General features: G+C 35.8%; 1 protein-coding gene across 17 annotated transcripts in view; it reads left to right on the forward strand.

Annotated features, from left to right (window-relative positions):
* ITGA4 (integrin subunit alpha 4) overlaps window positions 1-17,804 on the forward strand; it is a 412,268-nt gene that overhangs the window by 363,514 nt on the left and 30,950 nt on the right. For 16 of the 17 annotated variants that reach the window (XR_010149805.1, XR_010149806.1, XR_010149807.1 and 13 more), the window contains 5 exons: window positions 4,358-4,452; window positions 5,760-5,850; window positions 6,408-6,453; window positions 6,817-6,971; window positions 9,666-9,820. Coding sequence is in view for 9 of the 17 variants with exons in the window: in XM_063790615.1 (XP_063646685.1) it covers window positions 4,358-4,452; window positions 5,760-5,850; window positions 6,408-6,453; window positions 6,817-6,971; window positions 9,666-9,820 (542 nt within the window). In the remaining 8 variants the exon portion in view is untranslated. Of the gene's footprint in view, window positions 1-4,357; window positions 4,453-5,759; window positions 5,851-6,407; window positions 6,454-6,816; window positions 6,972-9,665; window positions 9,826-17,804 lie in introns of all 17 variants that reach the window. The other variant, XR_010149812.1, reaches the window with a different exon arrangement.

A 17,804-nucleotide genomic window follows, 5' to 3' on the forward strand; every position in this document is an offset into this window, starting at 1 on the left:
CCCGGGTTCACGCCATTCTCCTGCCTCAGCCTCCCGAGTAGCTGGGACTACAGGCACCCGCCACCACCCCAGCTAATTTTTTTGTGTTTTTAGTAGAGACAGGGTTTCACTGTGTTAACCAGGATGGTCTCTATCTCCTGACCTTGTGATCTGCCCGCCTTGGCCTCCAAAAGTGCTGGGATTACAGGCATGAGCCACTGCACCCAGCCCTCCAGTTCTAATTTTATCTTCTATTTTGCCCATGAGTAGGCGTTTTCTATATTTTAGATATTAGCAAGACCATTGCTGATGTGGAAACAGGGCCAGTGTGTCCTAGTTCTTGGCTGAGGTCTTTTATTCCATTCCACCATGTCTGCCTGCATGAGGCAGCAGGAATTTACAAGTTATTTTTCTTTATGTGTTTCTTTATTACTTTGCCCCATCTTCTCTTATTTTATTTTTCTGGGGTGGATGGATAAAGATACTTTGTGTTCATGGCAAGAAGTGTAGGATTATGAAGAAAGAGACTCCAACATTGGATGCAAATCACACTTAATGTCTTTTTATTATGCAAATTTTTGTGGTACTTTGCGTAGCAAACCTAAGTTATCTTGGCATTTGTCATATCACTTTTCGGTTGTTCTCAAATGGAAAAAAAAATCAGACTCTATTTCCTGTGTCCTTAGAAAAGCAACACAAGCCATTTTCTAAAAAGATGACCAATTGATTTGGCAAAAATTTAGTGTAAAACTCATCAAAAGCATGAAAAAATTGGTCAGACAGACTAATGTACCTGACATGACCAACAGCAGATCACATTTTTTATTTCATATGTAAAATAGACTTGACCACTATTTATCGGTTTAGTTTCTTTTTTCATCTTGAGCCTTATTATCTGACTTTTAGACTATATGTTTGAATATTTTTAGAGCAGAACCATAACAAGTTCTACAATTGTAAATTACAAGCTGTACTATTATTTTGTGTGCACCTGAAATATTAATATATTGTCAAATCATTAAGTGAGCACTTCTGTTTTATTTGTTTATAGGGTACAAGTGAAATTTTGTTACATGCATCGATTACATAGCGATCAAGTCAGAGCTTGTGGATATCCATCATCCAAATAACATACATTTTTACCCATTAAGTAATTTCTCATCATCCACCCCACACAACCTCTTTCCCTTCTGAGTCTTCATTGTCTATCAAAATGTAGCAGGACGAGCCACAGACAAAACTCTTCGGACGCCGAGTTAAAGAAGGAAGGGGTTTATTTGGTGGGGGGCATCGGCAAGACTCCTGTCTCAAGAGCCGAGCTCCCCAAGTGAGCAATTCTGTCCCTTTTAAGGGCTCACAACTCTAAGGGGGTGCGCGTGAGAGGGTCGTGATTGATTGAGCAAGAGGGGGTACGTGACTGGGGGCTGCATGCACCGGTAATTAGATCGGAACAAAACAGGATAGGGATTTTCACAGTGCTTTTCTATACAATGTCTGTAATCTATAGATAACATAACCGATTAGGTCGGGGTCGATCTATAACTACCAGGCCCGGAGTGTGGGGCCAGGCTGTCTGCTTGTGGATTTCATTTCTGCCTTTTAGTTTTTACTTTTTCTTTCTTTGGAGGCAGAAATTGGGCATAAGTCAATATGAGGGGTGGTCTCCTTTAATTCTACTTTATACATCCATGTGAACACATTTTTAAAGCACTGATTTATGAGTAAGAGCATGTGTTATTTTACTTTCTGTGCCTGGCTTGTTTCATTTAAGATAATGACATCCCCCACCAGTTCCATCCCTGTTGCTGCAGAATACATGATTTCATTTTTTTTTTTTTTTTGTGGCTGAATAGTATTCGTGTGTGTGTGTGTGTCTGTGTGTGTATGTGTGAGAGAGAGAGAGAGAACCTCTTTGACACAGAACAGGAATTGGTATTAGGAAGGGAAATGTGGGGGTATGACCTCTGTTGTTAATGAGTCTATAGAGCATGGGAATAGCACAGGATCTGGGACCAGGCTGCAGGGTTTAAATCCCAGGTCCACAGCATCCTGGCTCTGTCACCTTGGGCAGGTTATACCTTGTGCCTCAGTTTCCTCATCTGTAAAGTTGGAGTCAGAGTATTTATTTAATATGGTGGTTGTGAGAGTTACTTGGGTAAATCTGCACAAAGTCCATATCACAGTGCCTACATTGTAAACATAGTGTAAGTGTTGGCTGACATACTAATAATTTTGATTTATACTAAAAGAATGAAATAAAATGTTCAGATAAGAAGTAAAAGCAATCATTAAATACCTATGTTCTGTATATTGTGTCCCATATTAAGTTGCATAGGCTTGGAAAACATTTATTGTATATATTTCAAAACATATCTTTCTCATTTGAATAATGATAGCTAGAACTTTATTATGTAACAGATCCAAGCGTAATCCAGGAAGAGTCTGAATCTATATATGTGATAGCCAGAGATTGAATACACCCAAGTGTCCTCTGTATGGAAAAAAATTTATCTGGGCCTTTTTAATATTTTGGCTGAAAAGACTCATCTGTATTTTTCCTAAATATTTGCCTTAATCTAGATCACTCTTGCTAATAACAGGTACTGTAAGAATTACATCAACCACTTCACTACCAAGGCTTGTTATTTTTTTCATGTGTTATGAAGAATCAATATATAGGAAATTCTAGAGATTTAACCACAGTGGTGGAAGTATAAACCCAGCCCTGATTAAATAAATTGCTGTCTTCCCTTCAATGCCTATAAACTACTTTTCCCCACTCCTTCTTCTCACATCCGTCTTCTCCTCCTCCTCCTCTTTCTCTTCCTTACCATTCCTGCTCCTCTGCTCCTGTATGTATATATTCTGCACAAATCTGACTCCAGTTATTCCAAACCAATTGCCATTCTTCACGTGTGCCATGCTGCCTGTTGCTTCCCTGCCCTTGCACAGGCTTTTCCCTGCCTCTAAATTGCATTTCCCCTTTTCTTCACCTGTCTATGACCTATGGATACTTTAATCTCATCTTGGGCATCATCTTCTATGAGAAGCTTTTTCTAATTTCCACCACTTCCTCCTCATATGCTGTGTTATTAGTCTATTCTTACTTGCCATTCCTCCCCACTAGACAATGAGTTTCCTATTGTGATACTGCCCTGTTTTGCCAGCTCCTGGCAATTGCCTGGAATATAGTAGGTGCTCACTAGCTGTCCGATGAATGAATAAATGAGTGGGCATATTTGTATATGAAAGTTTGAAAAACTTTGTACAAGTCAAAAGAGGCTAGCCTTAGTATGTCTAAACAAAGTAAATATAGGTGTCTACCATTTCTTTTTAACTGAAAATAGAAAAGCTTTTGCATTTTTAAAATTTTACATTGTTTAGCATGGAGTTATATATCAAAGATATTTTTATCCTCATTGAAATAGTAGCCAAAAATTACCACTATAGTTGATAAAATGATTTTTGATTTGATGGTAATAAGTAATATCATGAAGACAAACTACTTTAGGTTTCTATTAAATAAACCATTGCATATAAGTAAATATATGCATAAATAGACAATACTTGGTAAAATAATGAAATGCTCTTGCAACTGTAGAATATTATTTTTCTCCTTTGTGCTATATATTTATAACACCTAAGCAACCATGTCATTTACTCAGGTTTTCTTATATTAGTTGATCAGATCTTTTTTCCCTTGGTATCATAGTCTGACATAATTATCAATAATACAGAAAGGTGATATAATCATTATTTTACAGAACAAATCCTTTTTCTGAAATCCTGTGTGTCTGTGTGTGCAGATATCTCTAACAGATACCTTAATCATTTTCATTGGAATAGGAATTAATTTAAAAGTCATTTTGCAAATAAGGTAAGTCTAGACTCCCAAAATAAAAATTCTTATGATCAAATATTCACAGATTATGAGGTTATTACATGCGAGGCACTGCTCTAAGCACTTTACATAAGTTATATCCCTTTATGCTGAGAGTGGTTTTTATTATGATCCCATTATATAGGTGAGGGAATTGAAACACAGATTAAGAAATGGGCCCAGCCTAGTGTGGCAGTGCCCAGTGGCAGAGCTCGGATCAGACCCCAGTGGTCTGGCTGTAGAGCCCGCGGTCTAATCATTTTGTTACACTGCCTCTCAGATGCTTCCACTCTGTTTTCTTCCATGTGCAAACTATTGTGTGCAATCCTGTATATGATGATGATAGTATTTTATTTTTTTTTCTGTCTGAGAAGACTGTTATTTTTCATAAAAGAGAGTTTTCTTATGTGATATGAATTAAGGTTCATAAGGTTAGTTTTCGAAGTTGCATTCTTTGTATCAAGAATTTATTTTTCCATTGTTTAAATTATTGGATAGATGTTGCTATCGGAGCTCCACAAGAAGATGACTTGCAAGGTGCTATTTATATTTACAATGGCCGTGCAGATGGGATCTCGTCAACCTTCTCACAGGTAAGGTACTATTCTATTTCCAAAAGAAGCATTGGTTATAATGCATATCCTTAAAACTTCCAGGGTTTATGTGGACTTATTTTTCTTAATTTTCTCATTCAAATACTTAACACTTTATTTCACCGTTTACTTATAGTGGCAAATGATCTTATTTTAAGGGATTAATAACTCTTCAAACTCCCTTTCTCCATAAATAAGAGTTGTAGTTCATTTCCACCCTAGCTTGTCTGTAGCCCATTAAAGATTTCTCTTTGTATTTCACTAAATTGTATTCTGAGGTAATATCCATATGATTCTAAAATATGCCCATTTGGATTTGATTAACTGTGTCTTGGCCTTGTGGCTAGAGCCCCATATTTTGTGAAGATTGCACAGGGTGATCAAACACACATATGATTCTCTGGGTTTTTTTCACTGTTGAGTAGTAAGATGATAGCACTTTAATAATATCTCAGGATCTTACTCTGACTTCACTTTTGTATGTTGAAAAATCATGGCATTTCAGTGCCTAGAAAAAAAATGACATTCATATGCAGAGAAGAAAAGTTTTTCCCTTGATATTTGCATGGAAATATTAGCTGGCACAGTTATTTTTGATTGGGCAAAAATGAGCAAATGGTTCTCTGTAATTGACATAAAAGAAATGTATTTGTCCAGTAAAAAAATACTAATTTTCTTAGTACGAATATCAGCTTAATATTTATAAACCTGTATGTGAACATGAAATTAGATATGTGGAATAGAAAGTACATATCTGGCTAGGGTTGTTCTTGTTAAAAAGTCAGCTTTTATCAAAAGCCTCAGTCATAGGCTCCACTAAGTGATTATAGACATCTTGTTTTACAAATTCTTATTTAGTTATTCATGTTGGGCAAGGAAGTAAATAGAGAGCCTGAAGAGACCTAAGGAGGCCAGACATGGTGGTACACACCTGTAATCTCAGCTACTCAGGAGGCTGAGCTGGGAAGACTGCTTGAACCCAGGAGTTCAAGGCCAGCCCAGGTGCCATAGTGAGACCCCCATCTCTAAAAAGACTTGAGAGGGAGTCAGGACTATTTCAGAAAATCTGTACAGCATAATTTTCCCTTTGCTCACAAAGTAAATTTTTTTAGTCACAAATGTCACCTGTTCATTTCAAGCTGGAAAAATTTTGTCACCCTTGGAAGTATTTGATTTAAATAAAATGCAGCTTTGTTAGTAGATGTGCCAAGGCATGCCTGGGAAAGCTCATTATTTAGCTAAATCATTGCTTCTCTGGTATATTAGTATTCAAAAACTACTTCCCTCTCAACTTTCCTATTTTTCAGAGAATTGAAGGACTTCAGATCAGCAAATCGTTAAGTATGTTTGGACAGTCTATATCAGGACAAATTGATGCAGATAATAATGGCTATGTAGGTGAGTAATTAGTTTATCATAATTTATAAATTGGAATAAGCTCTATCATAGATACTGCTTTATAGTGAAGTACATAAAACTGGTATGAAAGACTTCATCTTACTGATAATTTTTTTCTTCATTTTTAAAGTTCTCCTTAATTCATTCCTAAAATGATCAACTAATTCCTCAGCTTAACAGTGCTAGTTACACAATGTTATAGTCTGTGTTTTTGAAAACATGAAAGCACTCATGAAAATCAAATATATGAGGAAAAGAAAGAAAACTTTTATTTAGAAAAATTTGAGTGAATGTTTCTAGTCCAAAAATTGAATTTTGTTTTAGTAAACTTGTTTTTGTCATAAAGTTTATGATATATCATAATGGGATGAATGTTGTACATGAATAGATTGAGAGAAAAGTGGAAAGAATCATAAGATGTTAGCATATATTCTCTAATTTTCTATAAATAGTGTTTTAGGTAGTCAAAGGTGATACGTAGTTAAGTATTTATGGCTGAAAAGTAATTCTCTTTGACTAATGATGATCATTAATCTGTGTTGTTTTTTATCCTCCAGATGTAGCAGTTGGTGCTTTTCGGTCTGATTCTGCTGTCTTGCTAAGGTAAGACTGATATATTTCACTGCTTAATTGCAATTTGGTTTAATTGTAAAATGATGGGAGGCGGTGTTTAAAATCAGCAGTGGTAGTGACCTCATGATGCTCTTTTGGTATTCTGAAGCTTAATTATTGAATTTTAGGGTATTTTTTTCACCTTACAGAGATATAATTAAATCATCAAAGTCAATATTTTTAGACATTTAAATAAAAAGTTATTTTGCCCTGTGCACAGAAATGTAATTAGTATGTACACACATAATAAGACTCATGAAATTACTTGGTGAATGTAAACTGAAAAAACAAATGCATTTCTCTTAAGGAAAAATAATTCTGCAATTAACATTGCTACTTTTATTTCCTTCTCAGGACAAGACCTGTAGTAATTGTTGACGCTTCTTTAAGCCACCCTGAGTCAGTAAATAGAACGAAATTTGACTGTGTTGAAAATGGATGGCCTTCTGTGTGCATGGATCTAACACTTTGTTTCTCATATAAGGGCAAGGAAGTTCCAGGTTACATTGGTGGGTATGCCCTACAATATTAATGCTTGATGGGGTGCAGTTCATTCATTAATCCCACAGTCCTGCTTGGAGCCCTCACCGGTTTTCACCACGGAGATCTTCTTTAGAGCGGGGGAGAGAAGCTACCTGATGCATGCTTTTCCTCTCCATCTTCCAGATTCTTGCGTTGTTCTAACCAATGAGTTGGGCACATTAGAAGGCTGTAGTTGTTTAGAGATTATGAGAAGCAAAGGACATAGTATCACTTGCTATATTAGTTTAAGGTAAACCAACTGAGCTTAACCTGTGAAATCTCTTTCTTCTTGACATTGGATAAAATTGACATTTTATCCAATGTCAATAATTGAGGAAAGCCAGGCATGGTAGCTCATGTCTATAATCCCAGCACTTGAGGAGGCTGAGGCTTCAGCCCAGGAGGTCCAGGCTACAGCAAGCTGTCATCACACCACTGCATTCCAGCCTGGGCAATGGAATGAGACCCTGTCTCAAAAAAATAATAACCATAAAAATAAATATTAAAAAAATTGAAGAAGCTAGACTTGATTCTGATTTCTATAAATAATACGCTTGTTAATAATTTACTGCGACTACAAGCTCCTAAGAACCGTCACCTATGTCCCTATGTATAGACAACTGTCAATTATCTGCTCTGGAGAAAGTATCATTGATATAGCTCATCCAAAATTGTGGTGGGGAATCCCAAATCATGTATATATGACTTTATAAGTATTTTTGCTAGCAGATTAATGTTCCTAATTATGTTTTATTTAGGCTAATATAAGAATAACTACTAGTGAAATGAGCCTGTGGTAGGAGAAGAGCATATCTGGGCATATCATTTAGAGATTAATAATTCACAACGTTTATGATCCCCTATTAGGACCTGTCAAGAGTTTATTGTATTCATGACCCTGCAGGCTGCTGTTATCTAAACATCGTGAAGGGCCCACATACTTATTAAATAATGCCATGGATATGTAATAGAGGTCTTAGTATGCATTAGGTACACAATGAGCCTGTACCTGAAAGGTACACAATGAGCCTGGCATCTCTACTTTAGATCAGACTCATTTTTAATAGTGTCCTGGAAAAGTCATGGCCAGAGCTACAGTAATAAGAGGGTGGACAAGCCTTCATCTAGTTATTGATTGGAAAATGGCAATTTGAGAGCCTGACCACAGAGTAAATTACACATTAACACAGACAAGCTGAAGGATAATCTGAAAGACACACATTGAGTAGATGAGGCTCTTTCCTTTTACATAAAACTAGTGTTTCCTCTACTAACAATCCCATTGTGACCAGATATTTTTAAAAATAGTTGAAGACAAACATATGAAACACATAAATAATCATCACATTATTGGAGAAGCATACCTTATAATTATCATAAAATGACTTCCAGGAGAAATAATTCACATGGCAAGCATGTTTAATAAAACCAGGACATTTTAACTCTTACTAATAGTGGATTATTTTTCACCTTTTTCATTTACTTTTTTTCTGAACTCAGGGCAATGAACTTGTAGACAGCTATATCAATTGCAGTGCTATTTCTCTGAGGTATTGAATCTCAGTTATTATAATTTTGAAATCCAGTTGGCTTGGACTTCATTATTTTCCAACTAAAAAGATGATTGAAGGATTTATTTGAAATGTGTAAAGAGTAATATAGATGTTATGCTTATGTCTCCTTGAAAAAAGTAGGTAAAATTCTTCTAGAAGTGTAAGTTACTCCTAAAATACAAATGAACATGTCAAGAATTGCATAAATTCTTTAAACTATCACTTATGAATTATTGCCTCTATGTAGTGAGTGACACCTCAGCAGACTATTAGATTTAGCTTGCATGGCAAAGAACTCATTTAGATTCATGAAATGGTTCTCACTTTCTTGGTAAGATCTGGCTTGGACGTTTTTGTTAATTTTTTCTTTTTTCCTTTTTTTTTTTTTTCTTTCAAATTTGGAGATCTTCATGAGCAGATGAATATTTACTATTTCAGATTTGAAATAAACCCTGCCAAACTGCTAGAATATTTATTGAGATAATTTTTTAAAAATTGCACAAATTAACACTGGAAGGTCAAACTAGAAACCAATAACATACAGAGGAAGGACAGATAATCAGGGCATAAGACTGGAAAGATGACATTTTTAAGAAAACCGTATATATAGATTTGACTTAATCATGTGTTCACTTCATGTATAAAAAAAAGCCTTCAAATCAGAAACAAATCTAAAATATAAAAAAGTCATATATAAAATTAGTCATATAACCACGTAAGATAGAATTATTCCAAGTGACATTCGAGCAAAGTGCTGTGTCTATACTTCCTTAGTCAATGTTCTGAGAAAAAAAGGAATATGAAACATTATGCAAGACTTTTATTAGCAACAATTTTTATATTTTTGAAATTTTTATATAAAGATTAAGCAAATAACTAAAGATTTTAATGTTGTTAATAGAAACCTAGAGGAAAGTTCATAAATCTTTATAAAAGCAATTTTTAAAATTTGTATTTTTAATTGTTCCCTCTTTCATATTTCAGGTTAGTCTTTAAAAAGCTGTTTAATAAAGAGAATTCCAGATATTATTTCCAGTAGTCCATATAACTTTAACTATTATCACTTCAAAAATAACAATACATGTATTTCAGTAATTAGATTAATTGCAATTCTCTATATTTTTGCAGTTTTGTTTTATAACATGAGTTTGGATGTCAACAGAAAGGCAGAGTCTCCACCAAGATTCTATTTTTCTTCTAATGGAACTTCTGACGTGATTACAGGAAGCATACAAGTGTCCAGCAGAGAAGCTAACTGTAGAACACATCAAGCATTTATGCGGGTAATGTAAGCTATTTTTTATTAATGAATATGTGAACTTCAACATTGTTGATAGAGAGCAACTTATCGTATTGGTATCTTTTTATAAAATGTAGATAAAAGCAACTGTTACCCCTCCTGAACTATGACCTGTTGCTCCAGTTAAGGTATGAGACAATCTCAACCCAAGTAATTCAGAGTCCTCTTATTGTATCATCCTTTTTCACATTTATCACATTTGACCTCATCATTTGAAAACACTTGCCTTTTCCTTTCTAAAATTTCATTTCTCCTATCCCTCTTTATCTACTTGCCTAGAAATATACATCTTCAGTAGCTCAACTGAGCCTCAAATCTATTCCATGGTACGTTTTTTGGGGTGGGTCGGGGGAGGCGGGGAAGTTAGTTTGTTTTTCATACGACTCCAGCGAAGCAGAATCCAACATGACTGCTTTTGGATTATGTCTTTGTTTCCGTGCCAGCTTTGTCAGTGATGTCAGTGGGAACTCACACAGTTGTAGCATGGTGGGGATCATCTGTGGGCCAGGACGATAGCTCTCATGATGGTTTGGGGTATGTCCTGCCAAAGCACAGCCGATTTCATGTTTCTTTTATTAAAACACTCATTCCCAAACTGATCATCGCACTCCTCACATTGGTCAAATTTTATCATATGAAGCTGTGCCAGGTCTTTTTCATTAGGGAACGGTGTACTTCATCAGAAAATCTATTGTCACAAAAAACCAAACTATTCCCAGGAGCCCTTTCTGAGATTTCAAATAGTAGCTTCAGCTTAGGGCTTAATTTTCCCTTAGATACTTATTCCAAGCAAATGCAAGCAAGCATCAAGACTCCAATACGCTATTAAATGCTAAGAGCAATAATCCCCATGCTATTTCCTCATTTCCCTTAACAGTTTTTATTGTTGTACTAGAATAAACCTATTAGATGGTTCAGAGCCAAAAGTATAGAACATTAATGTAACCATCATTTATATGGTAGGAATTAAAGAGGTTCTTTTTTTCATGCTTCATAGATGTCGTTTTACTTACCTTAGTCAATTGTAGAGACAAATATTGAAATCATTTTAAAGGCAATAAAAGGGCCAACATTAGATGTTCACAAAGAAACACATTGTGTTAAATTTGTAAAAGTGATCTGGTTTATTTAGTCCTGTGTTTCTTGGCATCGTTCCTATAAATAAGGGATCATCAAAATTGTACAGCTTTTTCGGAGTAAATTTGTAGCAGAAATGATTAGCAGAGGTAAGTGTTGTATATTTGCATGTATATTTGTAGTGTTACCATGGTTTTGATGGTAGCAGGATTCAGCCATTGCCTTTGTACCATATTGCAAATATTAAATGATAGCACTTACTGCTGGGATTGTACATGGCAGGGACTTTTTAAGAAATGCTCGTTTCCTTCAGTATCTTTTTCTCTTCCTAAGTTACCTTGCTTGTGTTTGGAACACTTTTAAAACTCGTATATAGAAAGGCAAAAAGTTACTCCAACCCTCTCCTTTGTAACAAACCCACACAGAAGATAAGAACCACAGTTGCAGCTACCCTGAACTTGAGTTCTGTCAAGGAGCTGTAGCTGTTACTTAAGAAGGTATAGGAATGTAATGATTGTACTTTCCCACCTCCACCAGGGTAATAGCCCAAGGCATTAGGCTACATTAGGAAACATTAACACTCTTAAGTTTCTACAGTCTAAAAGCATAAGACAGCAACCTGAATTCTTCCATCTTCCTAGAAAAGAAGACGCATAGCGGTTGGGATGCCTGGGTTGCTCCTGTGTTCCATAAAACGCATCTGGTACCATGGTACCAGGAGTGGAAGTGTTAAAATATGTATCTATTTTATCTCTGCATTCCTTACAATGAAATGAAGTGACACTTGTTAATTATGTACTGGGGCCCACAACCCCCACTTGTCAGAGGACTCCCTGCCTGTCTGTTGGTTGGACATGCTTTACTTGTGTAGATGTCCCTACTGGCCATTCACTCCATTAATTTGATAGGTATTTATTGAGTACCCTCATTGTGTCAAATTCTGTATATTCCAGTGAATAAGACATAAAAAGATCACTACCCTCATGGAGCTTATAGTCTACTGGGGTGAGAAAAAAATAATATGATAAAAATATACATTTTATAGTATTTTGGAAGATACAGGTGATAAAGGAAAAAGGAGGGCAGAGTACAGAAATGTGCAGTGCTGCAGAAGGAAGTGAAGTGGAGAATTTTAAATAGGATACTCAGAGTAGGCTTCATTCAGAAAGTGACATCTGAGCAAAGACGTGAAGAAAGTGAGGAAGTTACCCATGTAGATATCTAGGGCAGTTGTTCTTAGTTTTAGGGTGTAATAGCAACAACACCTGTAGGGCTTCTGAAAACACAAATTGCTGGCCCCCATCTAGAATCCCTGATTTAGTAGGTCTGCAGTAAGGGCTGAGAATGTGCATTTCTGCAAAGTTCCCAGAGGACCCATACTTTGAGAACAGCTGGTTCAGGAGAAGAGTATTCCAGCAAGAAAAGCTGAGTCAAAAGGCCTCAAGAATGTACCTGGTTATTTTAAAGAACAATGGGGAGGCAAGGATGGCTAGAAATGTAAGCAAAGGGAAGAATGCTGGAAGGAGAGATTATATAGAACCTGTGGCTTTTTCTCTGAGAGAAAGGGGGATCTATAACAGCATTTTGGCAGAGAAGCCACATGATCTAACATACGTATACAAAGGAACACTCTAGCTGCTGTGTTGTGAATAGAGTAGGAGATCCAAGAGTCGACACATGGAGAAGAGGCTACTGTGGTAACACAGGTGAGAGATGGTTCCAACAAAAGTGGTGGCAGTGGATATGGTAAGAAGTAGTTGAAGTCAATTTGCTGACATCCAGTTTACAATTTGCTGAGAGACTGGATGTCTGGCATCTGAGAAAGAGGCTCTGTGATGACTCCAGGGTCTTTAGCCTGAGCCACTTGGAAATGTAGTTTTTATCAATTGAGACAATATTGCAGGAGAACACCTTTTGAGTGGAAAATTCTAGAGTTCAGTCGTGGGCCTGCTTAGCTAGAGAGACCTATTTTAAATGTAAATATCAACTAAGGCTTTGTACATACTCATCTTGAGTTGAGGACAGGCAGAGAACAGGAAAGGTAACTTAATATATCTTTGGCATATGGATGGTATTTAAAGCCATATTAAGATGGCTGAGATCAGAAGAGGGCCACCGTCTGTACTCTGGGCCGCTACAACATGAAGAGGTTGGCAAAAAGAGGCCCACAGAGGAGATAAGAAGGTCCAATCAGTAAGAAAGGAAGAAAATCAACAGTGTGGCATCCTGGAAGTGAAGTGAAAAAAGGGGAAAGCATGATGATGTTTTCTATACTGCAGCTTGATCAAATAAGATGAGGGCTGAAAACTCAACATTGGATTTATAATGCAGAGGCTGTTGGTGGTGGTGACAACAGCATTTCAGACATTAGTGGGGGAACGGGGGGAAGGAAAGGAATCGGAAGCGTTATAGGTTATTCTTTCAAAAAGTTTTGCCCCAAAGGTGACCAAAGAAATGGAGCTGGGGGTCAGTAGCTGAACTGGAGTGAAGAGTTTTCTGGGGTTTTGTCTTTTAAGACAGGAGAAGTACTAGCATGTTTTTATGCTGATAGGCATGGTGCAATAGAGTGAAAAACTTGGGATATATGTGACAGGGGAGAAGAGCTGGAACTAAATTCTTGAAGGCAAAAACGGAAGGATTAAATGTACAAGTGAAAGGGTTGGTTCTAGATAGGCATGTGCATGATTCATCTGAGTATGTGCTTGCAGATGCTGGGTAGATGTGGTGATGGGGACTATAGAAGTTCTCATCTGATTGCTTTAATAATCTCAGTGAACTAAGAAGCAAACTCATCAACTGGAGTAGGGATGGAGGAAGTGGCATTTGGAGTTTGGGAAGATGTGAAATAGTCTTCTAGGAGAATGTGAGAGTAACAAAATACAGGATGGTTGTCAGATGGTGTTTGGGACCACTTGCACTTATTGTCATAAACTGAGTGTAGCCTGTGTACTTGTGTTTTTTTTCCCAGTCACATTCAATCTTGCAGGAGTAGATGAAGAGTTACAATTAACCAGGGTTGTGGTTTGGTCAAGAGAGTGAAGCAAGCAAGGAGCATGCAGCGGGAGGGAATGTACAAGGGAATGGTTATATTTTTAGTTGTGAAGTTGAAGCAGGCTAAGGAGGGGAGGGGGCACACCAAGACAGTGAGGGACCAGGAAAGAAATTTGAATTGGAGATCCCAGGACAATCAGCAAATTGTTGGAATTGACTATTAAAGGGATCGAGCTGCAAAGATGGCATAGATATTATAAAATACAAAAGCCCTTGGAGACCTAAAAGTGAGGAAAAGATTGAATTTTGCTTTTATTTTTGCTGACAATACTTTGATTACCTTATGCAAATGAAAGCCTTTAAATTTACTTACAAAATCCATTGCGTTCTTTGATGGCGGGGAATTCGGCTGTCAAAAAGACTCCAGATCTTAAGTTTATATAAAACTTATGTTTAAAAAATTATTCTCTTTTAATCACAATTCTTTAGTTTTATGCTAGATCTTCTTGGACTAGAGGTGCATTTTTAATAGTCTAATAAGGATCTATAACACTGGCATGTAGATTTTTGTTCTGGCATGTTATTTTTCTGAGGCTATGTTTTCATTTATCTGGTTAGTAGGGGAATCAGTTTTCTTAAGTCTAATCATAATTAAAAGAGTATCACACAGGATTACTTTGCTTAACTGGTCAAAATTTGTTCCTCATAAAATAAGAAAGAAGGAAGAAATTGTCTTTTTTTTTTTTTTGCTTTAAAAAAACCTTTGTATTTTAGTTGATTATAATTATGCCAAGCTTTAATTTTTGCCACCAGAGCCATACAATTATTAGATTTTGCTAATGAGTTAGAATGATATTTCTGTAATATAAAGGAAATGGTTAATTTCATTTATATCTTTTAGTGTTCTATCTATTGAAATCGTCTTCTATTAGACATTGCTTTTTCCTCTATGAAAAGATGTTTCCCCATTTATGTAAGTATATGAAAATCTTTGTTTTTGCTTTATTTAAATATACAACTTCATCAAATTGTAGAGATTTCTTAGGGCAAGGGATCATTTTGAAGCAGTTTTGATTTAGGGAAACCCAAACTGTAACTTGAAGCAGTTTTTAGACATGTTAGAGCAGCCATGGTAGTGAAACTTCCCTTGAAATTTTGACAGATGATATCTCTTGGTTGAACTTGATGGATCTCTGCATCAAAATATCCACTGATATTTGAGAAGAGAAGAAGGATGCTACATTGGGATAACAAAAGAAGCAATAAGATTTCCTGTTTGTCTGTATTTCCAATAAAACTAGAAATACTGGCTTAGTTGCTGAATGAAGAATGCCTGTCCCCAGAGATATTCTGAGAGCCAGTGAATTCAGTGGCCTTCGCATGTTTTATTAAAATCATGACATCAATCTACCTGGGTAGATTAGTTAATTCTTTTCTTTGATTTCTCAAATTTCTGAATTTTAGATTTCTGAAATATGGGTTTATTTTGTTATGTAAATCTTTAGGTGACTTCTAAAACTCATCTTTTTTCCATAGTAGTTTCAGGAAAACAAATGTGTATTTGATTAGTAAATATATTTTTTTGTATTTTTTTATTTCATTTGCTTATATTGTTGAGCGATACATGCACATAGTTTAATGAAATGTCATTTACCCCAAAGAAGAAATTTTTTAACAATAGCACACTATGGACTGATTCATATATGCAGATATTTCTGCGGAAAATCTAAGTGTGAGCAAACTATATCACTGTACTAATATTATGGTATTCTAGAAGTGAATTGATTATTATAACGTGAATTCTTCATTAGATTGCAAGATCTTTGAGGCAGGATATTATCTTTTGCATATTTATGTTCTTAGAGCTAGCACAATCCATTACATAAGGCAGAAACTTAATAAATATTTAACAAATTTATGGACGCTATGTTCTTGGTGCTATTTTAAAAATTCTATAAGAAAAATCTGAGAATGTTCTATTGGTATAATGGTTAGGGCATTTGTCTTGGGGGTGCTGTCTTTTCTCAGGAAATTGTAGTGCTAGATGTCTGACTGTTCTCTACCACTTGAGCCAAGCTTACTAGATAAAGGGACTGCAATTATACAAGATGGTGATGGTTCAGGTACTAACCTGTGTCTTGGTCTCAGCTTTTCCTTCCCGAGCCCTGCATTAGCACCAGAGAGGTGTTTCCAAAATCTAGTCATATTCCTTGCTTAAAATCTTCCTATGTAAGAGCCTCCCCAGCCCCTTTTATGTGTAGATTAGGTGGCCCTACTTCTTCTGTATTTAGACATGCCTCTGTCAGAATATTCATGCCCCACACTGTCTATGTGGATTTGTGGAACATAGATTGTGACAGGTACTGACTTTCAGTTGTGTACCCCTAGAGCCGCCTTGGACACAGTAGGCCCATGAATAGATATCTTCAAATATTTAATCCTGACATTATTTTTTATTTAGTGATATCTTATAAATTTTTTTGCCCCACCAAGTTAACAGGAGGACATGGGCCTGTTGCTCAGCTCTCAAGTTGGCCAGAAATACAGATTTCCATGAAAGTCAAGCAAGAAGACAGACGTTATGTAATTTCAGGCATGTGCTAATTTGCATGCTTGTGGGCACCCTATTTTATGTAATTGTCCATAAAAATGTGGCATGGAATCTTCATTATTTTTAATATAGATAGCACATGCCCATCCAAATTTTAAAATGTAAACAAATCTACTTTTTTACTCCCAAATATTTAATTAATCACTTCAAGACATTTTTGATATTACAGCTTTTGTCCTTAGGTGGAGCTGTTAAAGTTAAATAAGTGTGAATATCTGTCAAATACAGTTTTTGCAAGAGTGCATGTACATTTTATATATTGTAAGAAAAGCGTAATTAATAGCTAATTAGGATAATGAAAGTAATATACAACAGATGTAGAGAAGACCTTGTGGAAAATTAGTATGAATTAGATAGCATGTGATTTGGTCAAAGTAAGCTTGTTGAGAAGAATTAAAACAGTGGACATGTGGAGGGACAATCAGTGGCTGTCTAGCTCCTCCTACACCTAGGGAATGATTTAATCAACTTTGCTATTACTTGAATACTCAGGGCTTCAAGCTGTTCCGTTTTCACAAGTCGATAACTTGGGATTTGGCCTTGATTTGCAGCATTCCTATACGGTCAAAGTTTCATGTTGAGATGATCACTTACCAAGTAATTTAATATAAGAATCTCTGTATAAGAATGGAAAAGTAATCAGGGATCTTGAGTACTCTCAGGCTCCAAATCTTCTAAATACCGTTTAATAAATAGAGCTCTATTCCTTGTTCTATAACTAATTTTCTATTTAATGTTGATGGTTGGCAGTAGTAGTTCAGTTTTCTTATTCCTTCCAAATGTTCACCAGAATCTCCTATTCTAGGAAACTGAAATTTAGTAATTTCTTAGTTGGCTTATATACCTGAAATTTGAAGCAACATACAAATCTTGTCAGGTCTGCTTTACGGACATTATGTCATTTAATCATCACAACAGTAAGGTATAGGTATAACCACCATAATTGTTATTATTCCTATTTTCAGATAACATAACTAAGCCATAGACAAATTAAGAAACTTGTCCAATGTTATGTAGATAATAAGTGGTGGACCCCAGATTTGAACACCAGTTCTTCACCTTCAGACCACTATTGCTTTTAACCACTATATACATAAATTGATAATGTTGTAAATGAAAAGAGAAAAAAGATTACATCCTTTTTGTTTATAATTACATAAAGACATAGAATAGATATAGTCTTTTATGTGGTGTGTGTCTTTATTAAATTACTTCGTTGATTTTTATCAAAAGTTACTATATAAATAATATAGCAACACAGCAATAATTTGTGTGATAGGGATTTATT

The sequence above is a fragment of the Pan troglodytes genome, chromosome 13 (assembly GCF_028858775.2).
Source record: "Pan troglodytes isolate AG18354 chromosome 13, NHGRI_mPanTro3-v2.0_pri, whole genome shotgun sequence".
Lineage (NCBI taxonomy): Eukaryota > Metazoa > Chordata > Mammalia > Primates > Hominidae > Pan > Pan troglodytes.